Here is an 11,643-nt window from a genome sequence, read left to right on the forward strand (position 1 = left end):
GGAAATACTTCCACTATCGGTTCCTGCATTAGGTCCAACAGCAGCTGTGCAGTTTCCATTTGCTTTCCTGTTCAGTCGTAGTCTTGTTTTCTTTTTTCGTGCCTTTGTTTCCACTGATAAATAACTTTCTTAGCTCTCAGAGTTTTCTAATCTCTAATCTCCCTTTCAGTGACTGAAGAATGCTTCTTTATTTCTATGATTTATTATTTTGCGTGCATTACGAAAGCAAACCAAACGAGGAAAAACAGCAAAAGGCTTTCAGCTAATGGCCGTACGTCTCAATTAGCTGAAATCCGTCATTAAACAGCTGAGCCTTGAGTGCGTTCTTTTTGTTCCCTTCGAACACCGAGCAGAACCGTCAAAAAGCGACATCATTTTTGATGGAAACGTTTTGGATGTAGTTGTCAAAGTTGTTGTTTTCTGTTTTTTTTCCCTCTTTTTCTTCTGATTCTTTTCTCCGCTCTCCAAAAGCGGCGCCCTCCTCCACAACGCCGGCTCCATCGTTGCCCTTTTAATGAGGTGATATCCAGACACACGGGAGCAGATGTTGCAAGGAAAACACACTGTGACGTGATTGTGATCGATGCGCGCCTCCCACCGCATCCACTGCATAATTCGGTGGATGGCATCAGGATAACAACCTGCATTATGTGGAGACAGCTGTCGCCACAGAGCCCGGGCAGCCACGGTATTGGCTCCCGCCTTATTTCAGGCAGAGGCGGGAAGCCAATTAGAGTGATTTACAGCTTGCTTGTGTCGTCAACACCTTGAAACTTGTGTTCCAGTCCAGACAAATAAAATGCTCGGCTACCTGGATCAAAATGGGGGTGTCGGGCAGCAGGTTTATTTATTGGCTAAATTTAATGTAATTTTGCTCCAGGCAGAAGCTAATGTGAACATATTCTTTAAGTGAAGCAAAGGGGGTCAAGTAAATAATATCAGCCTTCATTAAATTGAATTTACAGAACTTTAGATGCGTCCCTTTGTTTCTGATTGTTGCTCGTGCAGCTTTTCTGTAATAATCTATCATAATTATGATTTTTTAAATATAAATTTGCTAACTTCAAAGATGTAAATGAGTGGAGGCAGCAGGGTTGTGTGGTGATGGGATGGAAAACGAGAGCTCTCTCTTTAGTCAGAATTACAGACGTTTGCAGCTGAATGTGGCGTAGCGTCGAGCCTCGCGGGCTTTGCTGCTGCACCTGGAGCCAGAGCTGTTAGTTAGCAGGTGGGAACTGATAGACTGAACTTGCTAATTATTCACACAATAGTGCTTATTAATGTTACAGCGATCTTTTAATGATTCAGCAGTGAGGAACCATGAGAAACACGATTTCCCCAAAACTCAGGATGCTGTAAAAAAAAAAAAAAAAAAAAAGGGCAATAAGAAATTACAAGAAAGCTTCTAAGAGAGTTCAGGCTGTGTTGAAGAATAAAGGTGGTCATAGCAAATATTGTCTTTCATGCTGGTTAGAATAGTTTTTACCTCATATGCTGCGTTTACATTTATATATGAAGAAATCCAGGGCTGGCTCAAAACTTTCTCACAGTATTGTGTCTTGGTGAGGAGTGCAGTCAATTTTAAAAGCACCGTATTTCACCTTTTAAATGAATTCTCCATTCTTTTACCATCAGCTAAGCCTGTGGCATAAACAAACCAGTCTCAGTGAATGACATCACTGAGAGCCACGAGCTGGAACCGCTCCTGGCCGGTAGGTGGCGATAATGCCACAGATAAGACGCAAAGAAGAAGCCGTCGCTCGCTTATGACGTATATTTATCAGGACCTTTAGCTTCGGTGATTGTAGCGATTTTCAGTGGAGGACTAGTTTAAGTGGGTTTAAAATGCTCAAAAAGAAATCAAGCACCAGCGAGAAGAAAAGGAAGCACTCTCAGTCCGAGGAGCGACATGACAGCGGTAAACGCAGGAGTACGGGACCCGGTTTGGAGGTGAGGCTTTCAGTACTAGCATCTTGCTAAACTCCATAGAAAAGAGTATAACAGCCACAAATATATGTGAATAAGTTTAGGGTTAATGTGAGGGTAAATTAAATTGTGTTTAAAATTTACGTACTGGTTTTAAATGACTGGAAAGTTGATGCATTTGCTGTTTTGTGAACCTCGAGTGTCTCTCGATTATTATTGTTATTATTGCGTTATGTGTTGTGTTTGCATCGTCACAAAAACTTTATTTTAGCGTTAAAGCCTCACTGTTGGTTTGGTGCTCTCTGAGGGAAAACCATCGTATTACTTTTTTTTAAAAATACTTTCATTAAGTCGCACTGAATGAATTGTTTGCTCTGCTTATTCACTGCAGTGTCTAAATATAATAAAAGGAAAGTCTTAATTTGTCTTTTTTAAATCATTTTTTTAGTGTAGTTAACATTTTTAGCTAATAAGAACCAATTAAAGGATTTCAGCCACTACGCAGCAGTAAAATTTGGCTTTGGATGAATTTTAATGATCCCTTTTCATGCAAACTGTGCTGCTGGATTTCATGCTGTTACACTATTTAATTAACTGAGTGTATCTTCTCTTTAAAAGAAAAAAATAATTAAATAAAATACCGAAAACAGCCTGAGTCACAACATTGTGTTCAAGTTATTTGTTTCCTAATCGTGGAGATTTATTTAAGTTTGCAGAGCATATTCTGTGTATAAGAGTGCAGCTGCGTGCTTTAGTTTTTCTTCCCCACTTTAAAGGACTCCAAGGACGAACTCGCTGATCCTGAGCTTGACAAGATTGGCAGTGACATTGAGGAAGGGGGACTGGACCTTAGCCTGGCCTTCCAGCCCATCACAGCTTACGTCGGTGACAAGCGGGAGATGCTGGAGCAGTGCTTCCATGTGCTGGGGGAGAAGAAGCTACAGAAGATGCTTCCTGATGAACTCAAGGTGATTTGTTCGAAAAGGCTTTCGTTGTCGGTTATCTGCAAAACTCAATGTCTTATTGTGACTCTGGACTGATTGGACCACCTGCATCAAGCACGTGTGTGTTTCTTTAATAAATTATAATTAATACTCAAAGAATATTTTTGCCCAGATTCTTGTCAAACTTGTAAATAGGCCACAGTTGAAATGTTAGACTTCCTTCCTATAAATTTTGACTCTCAAATATCTTTCCGTCTGCCTTACTGTAGACCCTGAATTTAACATTTAATTTGTGTTTCTGTTTTGTGAAGTGGTGGCACACATCATTGGTTTTCATTTCCAAACAGCTGGATTTTACCTGCTATTTTTAAATATTTGTTGCCAGGTCGCTAGTACGACTTTTCCTCTTTATCTGAAAATAAAAAGAACTGATTAGTTCTCATGCAGACAGGAGCTAAGGCCAAAGGCTTGGGAGGCCATTAATGTATCCCAGCATGTGATACTTATTAAAGATGTTGTCGTTTACAGGAATGCAGTGTAGAGGAAATCAAAACGCTGTGTTGGGAGCAGCTGGAACCCATCACGGAGAAAAATCTCATTCAGATCTTAGCAGGTAAGACTGAAGCAAGTTTCTATTTTATAAAAAAAATCGTTTTGAAAGTTCTGCAAAACATTTAATTTCACATAAAATGTGTTATTGTGTCAAGGGGAGGAGGTGACCACCGGGAATGACAATGAAAACTCTGAGGAGTCTTTGGAAACCCAGTGAGTGAAACAGTTAATCAGAGAACAAGTACGCTGTGACTGTGTTTTTATTTCACATGTTTATTTTTCCCCCTCCGCCAAGGCAAGACAGTATTGTAGACTCTACATCGTGCCTCAAGGAAACTGCAAAAAGCGAGGACCCAAAGCAAGGTAATTAATATGTAATGACTGCAAGAACATCCCCGAGGCGTTTATAGACTTCAAAGACAGAAGGAGGCCGTAAAGAGACGTTTCACATTTTAAATGACTGTAATGTTCCCTGCAGAGGGTGGCGGCTCTGGTGAGGAGAGCGACGTCCTCAGCATAAACGCAGACACTTACGACAGCGACATAGAAGGACCCAAAGAGGAGCAGACGGTTAAAGAGGAGCAGACGGTTAAAGAGGAGCAGACTGCAGCAGTGAAGGAGGGAGACGACGACGACGACAGCAGGCTGTGCACTGACCCGGCTGCAAATCCAGAGCCGAAGAAGGACATTCAAAGCGACATAGACAAGAGCGTGAGCGAGATCTTGGCGTGCTCCTCCGCTCCCATCAAAGTCGCGGCTAAAGAACAGAGCACAACGCTGCAGTCCCCAGATGTCAGCGGACCCGTTTCTAGCGGCGTCCCAGCCGTTTGTAAGCCGTCGATTCAGCAGCTGGAGCTACTGGAGCTGGAAATGAGGGCGAGGGCCATAAAGGCTCTAATGAAAGCAAGTAACGGGAAAAATGTAACACCAAACACGTAGCGTGTCTTTACTTCATGTGTTTCGTGAAATGGTTAATGCTCTTAAAACAATTCAGTTTGCAGATCCTGTCTTGTTTGTAGAGGGTACAGCTCAAACCATGTGTTTGTTTTGCTCCACATTGGAATGATTTTTAGATGGTGTTTAATTGTGTTTTTGCATTAAACAAAGACCCCTCCTCCTGCGTGGGATTGGATATCACTTTTCCAAATGTGTTTCTCCCATCGAGCACTAGATGGCAGTGTTACTCTGTCGGAGCTCATCCGCAGGGCTGCATCTAATCTGCGAGAGGACAGCAAGGGCATGTTTATAGGCTCACATTACAGTGAAAGTGGTCTCGGGCACCAGTCAGAGTCAGGTTTTCTTAATAATGATGTCACTTGGAAACGCAGCTGTCCTCGAATCAGCCTTAGAGGATGTGAGAGGATCAGAAAAGTGTGTTACTTCATAGGTTTGTAAGGCAGAGCAGGTGGTTGCAGTGCTGTTTGTATCTTGTAGACACTTGAAGCCTTTCTTCACCCAACACCTGTTTGACTTGTTAAACTGAAAGCGTGCACAGGAATACAAAATCCCGCTATACTCTGCTCTGCTCGCCCGATAAGGAGCCGAAAAGCCTTCAAGTGGTCATAAACTACCCACTGGCTCAAAAATGACACGAGTGCATGATATGATTAGACAGCTACCCACTCACTCCTGTAGATCAAAACAAAGACCCTGCCAGCTCTCCCACCAGGATAACTTTAAATTAAATTCTGCTTCTCGTGCTTTTGTCAGTCAGCGAGAATTAATAGCGTCTGTTAGCCTAACAGGGCAGTTTCTTTTGCTCTAATTTATTCTAAAGCTGCTTTGCTCCAGCATCAACTGTATGGTGGCTGCATGTATGTGTGTGTCCGTGTGCACGCAATTACATGCAGATGAAGAGAAGAAAGGCTCTCTATCCCACTACCCCGAAGGAGACAATGAAATGTGCGATAAGAAGCCAGTTGCCTCCAGGTATTTGCATTTAAAAGGGTTATTTCATGGAAGAGGTGAGGGCGGGAGGGTTAAACGTGTCGTTCTCTGAATTTATGTGCACGTATCTCTGCGCTCGCTGATGATGTGAAGAGGGAACGAAAATGTCCACTTTAGTTTTTTTTTTTTTAAAAGGCGGGGGGGATACAAAGATTGTAAAGTGCTTGTAGTGTCTATGATGGGTGAGTATTTGTCAGCGTCATTTACTGCTATTAGAATGCCAATTACGATTTGGTGTGTGCCATTAAATGGCTTTTTAAGCAGACCTCAAAAATGAGTAGGCTGGAAAATGGGATTGATGGAGGTGAGACGATACTGTTTTGTTGAAGGAGTGCTTTGTGAATTCGAATGAACCTAACGAACCGTGTTAAAATATTGAAGCGTGATGGTTCTGTGAACGGCGCTATTATCAAAGTCAAACACAAGGTCGCGCAGAAAAGCGTTGAGCCCGCCGGTTCATAGTCGCATCTCTCGTTTTGGGCCAAAGCTACGGGTTTGCAACGCTCGTTGGTGATTCAGTTCTCGCTGATCCTCAAGCCTCAGATTCATTCATTCATTCATTCATTCATTGGTGTCAAACATAAGGCCTGGGGGCCAGAATCGGCCTGGCAGAGACTCCAATCCAGCTCACTGGATAGCTTTAAAAAAACGAGAAGGAAAGGCATAAATTTTGAACTTTTAACTGTATTTTCATGAACTTTAAAGCATTTCCTACTTATTAAAAACTTCCCCCATTGTCATTCAAACTAGACTTCAGTAACTGAGTAATAGATAAACAGTTAAATGGTTCCTGTTTTTTCACCATTTACCATAAAATGTATTTATTTCACAATTGGCTCAGTTTAAAAATAAAAAAAGATGTTCTATGAATGAAAAACATTCAGTTTTGTAATTACAGGAGAGCTGCCAGAAGGGTTTTTTTTTGTGATTTTACACATTTATTTATTCATTCAGACACATTTCTTCCATTTACTACAGCTGCATTTCTTTTCATGTGGAAAAACTGAGCCGCACTGCTAAAATTGAACTTCTCTATCTTGTATTAAAACATTTCAGGGACTGTAAATGTGTAGCTAACGGGACTTTCGCTGGTACGGTCTACTTAAGATCAAAGTGGGTTGCATGTGGCCCACGATGTAAAATGAGTTTGACATTCCTGATTTAGAGTTTTCAGAGCTGATTTGGTGTCTTCCCAGAGATGTTAGGAAGTCTAGGTTAGAGGAAACAATAGACCTAATGTATGTGTGTGCCAGACGTCCTGGAAAGCTTTGCTAAATAATAATTTACTTTGTACTGTGTTTACGTAATGAAAGTGGAAAATGTGTGCTTAAATAAAAAGTTGGTCCATTGTGGTTGCTGAATGATTACACCTCAAAGACACCCATGACCCTTTGAGTATATATTATATTATTATTACATATAATTGATCTGAGTGCTTTTTATTTAGTGCTGCTTCAAACATGCAAATATGTCCGGTCATCCAACAGTTTAGGACACGAAAGACATCTAACATTATAAATGGAGAGCCTGTATAGATGAGAGCCTGTTTAAACATTTAGATCAGAGGTGCAAAAGAAGGAGGCATCCACCAAAGGATCCAGTTTGGATGTCTTTAAAGACTGAAAATGGAATAACTACTCCTTTATATACACTCACTGGCCACTTTATTTCCTGCACCTTGTTACTGCTGGGTTGAGCTGCCCTCATTCTTCGCAGCACAGATTCGACAAGGTGCTGGAAACATTCCTCAGAAATATTGGTCCATGTTGAACACGGCAGCATCGCACAGGCGCTGCACATCTATGATATGAATCTCCTGCTCCTCCACATCCCAAAGGTGGTCTATTGGACTGAGATCTGGTGACTGTGGAGTACAGAGGGATAGTGGGGAGGAAGAACTCCCTTTGAACAGGAAGAAACCTTGAGCAGAACCAGGCTCTGGGGGAGGGGCAGCCATCTGCAGCGAATTTGTGCTGAATTTAGCTAATAAGCTAAAACAAGTTTGACACCTGATTTAGATTTTGTACATAAGTAAAAACAGCAATATTTTAGGTAATAAATACTTCATTACTGCTATTAAGTAAAAAGCAAGAACTTACAAATGTGTAAGTACACTTAGTGCAGAGTACAGTATAAATGACTTGTATATATCAATGATCTACTCATTCATTTTGATTTAGAGGCAGCTTTTGTGGTAAGTATGACCACTTATGAGTACAAGTAGCATTAAATAAATAAACTCATAGTCAAGTTTTTCTTTCACAAGGAGTAAAAGTACTTTCTCTACCTGCTGTAATGTAGTACATATACTGCAACTGCCTGTACGACTCACTAAATAATTTTTGCATTAATTCATCGTTTAGGTCAACACAAGCTAAAAAGTCCGTAATATAACTGTAAGAAGTCTCTAATATGAGTACTGTAAAACATGGTTTTTTGGCTTGGGTGAAGCAGTCTTACAACAAACATGGAAGTGGAACAGCCAACCGAAAGGAGAGGAAGAAGGATGAAGGTGTGCCGTAGCGTAGCAAAAAGGGCTTTAGCTCGGTGGTTGATTACAGTCTGTAGCCGAAGGTACAAGCGGGACATAATGTCCATTTTTTTTTCTTTATAGTTTGTTGTAGCACATTCAAAGGTGAGAGCTATTTCCTCTACTGAACAGGTACAAATAATTAAGAACAAAATATCAGCAGCAGTAAGAATTTAAAAGGTAATAATAATAATGAGAAGAAGTGCAGTACTAGCATATACGCTGCAGTATCCTAGCATCTTTAAGTTAGCTTCAGCTAATGTGAAATGGACCACAACTCAAGGGTTCACATTGTCTTGAGTTTTAAATTTTCCACTGCTGAATACTGAAGGCTTTTATATTTTTAGTTATTTGGGGGTTTTTTTGTCATCATTTTGTTAAAAAGAAGTTGTAAAACTATTTTTTAGCTAACAGTTTTATTTGTGTGCATCCTTGAATCTCAGGAGGAAACAGTCACTGTCACTGCTGCAGGCATGTCAAAAAGCTATCACAGCTCTGCCTTTTCTTTCCTTTGATAAACATCTCTGGTTTATTTTCAATATTAGAATTTTTCTGCCTTCATTTGCAATATTGCCCTTAATTTCTATAGTCTCATATGTCTTTATTGGCCGCTGGGAATTGTTTAAAATGTAGGAGACAAAGGACAAGTGTGTTGTTTAATGCAACCTGTCAGTCCAGTATAAAACTGTAGATGTTACTGTGGTACCACAGGGAAATACGGTGCGAAAAGAAAAAAAAAAGGTCTGAAAAATGTTGATGTCATTTTTTTAGGAGCGCATCCTGTTTGCATAAATAAAGTAATTCTCTTCAAATTTCCTCTGTAGCGTCTCTGTGCTTTTCTGCAGCTAGAAATTAAATTGAACTAACAGCTCATGCTGACAGGCAATAAATAACTTAGCACCTCTGTAAACTAAATGAATTGATTTCCCCAAGCAATGACTCATCGGACACATTTCATTTTCTTCAAGTTGCAGACAAAACATTTTTTTTCTTAAAGTAAAGGCGATATTAAATGTTACATATACCTTGTTTTGACTATATATCTAATTCTGTGAAGCATCTAATTTATTAGATACAGTTAAAAACAGTAACTGCATGTATATTAGAGACAGGCCATCCTAGTAACTTCAACCTAAAGTCTGAATTTAGTGACACTGCAATGCTCTGAGAAATTGCAAAAATTCCAAGAGCAACACTTCAGACTTTACAGGCCTCAGTTAGCAAGTTCATGATAGTACAATTCACTAGCTGGGCACACGTCCTCATTTTAAGTTTGACAGGGTTTTAGTAGGTAAAGGTGAATGACTTGGACATGAATTGAGCTGCGGTTTGGGGAAAGCCTCGAAAGGGACTGGCCGCGGCTGCCGGGCCTGATGGATCCCAATGTACTACATAGAAGTGAAGAGGTTAAAGAATTGAAAAGGGGAGGGAAGGTGGGGCACGTAAATGAGAATGAACTGGGGGAGAAGTGGGGGAACCTATATAGATGAGAACCGGAAGGAGCGTGTTTGGAGGCGTGGTCCTGCTCCTGAAATTCCGATACTTAATCTCCAAATAGAAAAAGACTGAATAAGTGTGTTGCCAGGAGAAATCCTCTTCTTTCTAAAAAGATGGCAGCACAACTTAGGTTTGCAAAGCTGCATCTGAACAAACCACAAGACTTCTGTGATATTGCTGTTTGGACAGATGAGACCAAAGTTGAGGTGTTCGACCATAATGCACAGTAACATGCTTGGAGAAACCAAATACAGCTCTGCTAAGGACTACATCATTGTTTATGATGTCCTGATTTGCAAAACACCAGAGCAGACAGACACGTTATTTTCCCATGATGCTCCATGTATACACTATAACCTTTTGAGAATCTCTGGTCATTGTTGGGATCTGAGATTTCCAGAGCTGTGTAATTTGAATGGTTATACTCAATAGTCGTATGAGCCCTGGGACAGTGCCTTCTTCTTCTGTTTTGAATCATCTGTCAGTAAATGGAAAAGAACTTGTTTGATCACAGGTGTGCTGTACATCTGTTCACTATTCACTTTGTTTGTGTGCATAAATGCTTGGCTTTTTCCTCAAAGAAGTATAATCTTGGCAGAACCTTTTTTTTTCCCCTCCTGTTTTCCTTTTTTAAAAAAAAAAAAAAAAAAAAAAGGGAATTGGGTTATAGTAAGACTGCCTGAAAGAGATTTGAACATTTGATATTCCACTCCAGCGTAGCATCTGCATTTGGAGAAAATTCTTCCCCTTCACTGACTCCTCTGACATCTGACTTTCAGATTCCATGCATGCTCTCTCCACATGGGTCTCCCCCACTCCCTCCCTCTTAACTCTGGGGTCTGCATTCAAATGGTGCATTAATACCATCAAACAACCATTGAAATTCTGCCGGGTAGACCAGCAGGCCAATAAAGCAAAATGCTTTTGAAGGATATCGAGAGACATCAGGCAGGATGGATGACCTCGCACAATCAAATCAGCATAATCAAATGAAATATCGCAATATTACATCAAAGCCAACTCCCACTGCGACAGCGACTGCAACACGACCAACAAGCTCAGTCCTCGGGGGTATCCGTCCGCTCTCTCGCAGAAATATTGCGGTTGATGGACTGAAGTTAACGTTTCGCTTCTTTGATGGGTTCAGGTTTACTGACTTTGTAATGAGTGTGTGTCGCTTTTAAATGCCCTGTTAAAATATTGTTAGGCTTCAATCAGCAAACACAAATGATTCCCGCTGATTTGTGCATGCAGACTGCATCCCTTATCTGTAGCGCTGCACAAAGATTTAGCACTCCTTTGAGAATTAACTGCGTTAGCATCCGACGTGCAGTAATTACTCGAGCGACAGAATATATTTCTTTTTTCTGCATCGATATTCTGGTTTTTTTGGTCAAACAGAATAAATGTTATTTAGAAAAATGTGCGCCATCAAAGGAAAATAAATGTTGACTGAATAATTAGCAAATGTTCAACTTTGACAAAAGAATGGAAAACGTTTTAAGCTAACACATCAATCTGTGTGCTTAATAGTTATCATATGTTATATTATTGGATTTAATGAAGCTTTACAATGACATCTGCAGTTTGACGGATTTCATTCTAAATAGTATCCTGTGAAAGGCAGTTTTTTTTCACAAATATTCAACCTTTAAGTTTTTTTTGCATTATCACATCGTCTGGGTGTTAGCCAGGCTTGCACCGTGATACCCCGACCTTTGCGTACGTGCAGTCTTGCAGGGATGAAGCTGTCAAAATCCTGTATGCTAGTCGTTCCGACACACATTATTAAGAAACCGCCACGCACTGATCCCAACCTACTGTGGTAAAATTGAAAGAGATGTGAGAAACAAACTAACGCCCTTCTGCATCCACTTTCCTTGAAAATAATCACTGTCCCTGTAATGCTGAGCTTTAAACAGCTGCATGGTTATAGTCCCAGATGTCCTACGAACAGCAGTGGACCACCAAAGTGTCCCCAAGACAGATGATGGATCACGGCACAGCGGCCCTGGTAGCTCGCACTTTTTATGATGCTAGGTGACGACAGCGCCATTTGTGCCGGGGTTGGGAGACAGTGAACTGTCAAATCCTGGCGGGGTGCAATTTTATTTATTTATATTTGGATGATTTATTTCCTGCAGAGGCACCAAAGGACAGAGCCAAGTAAATTACTTTTGTCAACGTTGTGATAAAGCTGTCAAATTGCTTCCCACCACCAGCTGGCAAGCAATTGTATTACATAAG

At 40.7% G+C, this 11,643-nt stretch overlaps 1 protein-coding gene across 1 annotated transcript; it reads left to right on the plus strand.

Annotated features, from left to right (window-relative positions):
• The first annotated feature begins 1,756 nt into the window (after positions 1 to 1,756).
• Positions 1,757 to 6,719, plus strand: LOC116333181 (caspase activity and apoptosis inhibitor 1). Its single transcript, XM_031756366.2, has 6 exons — positions 1,757 to 1,950; positions 2,703 to 2,894; positions 3,399 to 3,483; positions 3,578 to 3,635; positions 3,718 to 3,785; positions 3,901 to 6,719. Exons 1-6 carry the CDS (start codon positions 1,846 to 1,848, stop codon positions 4,359 to 4,361), a joined length of 969 nt encoding a protein of 322 aa, XP_031612226.1. The 5' UTR covers positions 1,757 to 1,845; the 3' UTR covers positions 4,362 to 6,719.
• The last annotated feature ends 4,924 nt before the right edge of the window (positions 6,720 to 11,643 follow it).

This window comes from Oreochromis aureus, linkage group 3 (assembly GCF_013358895.1).
Source record: "Oreochromis aureus strain Israel breed Guangdong linkage group 3, ZZ_aureus, whole genome shotgun sequence".
In the NCBI taxonomy this organism is placed as follows: Eukaryota; Metazoa; Chordata; class Actinopteri; order Cichliformes; family Cichlidae; genus Oreochromis; species Oreochromis aureus.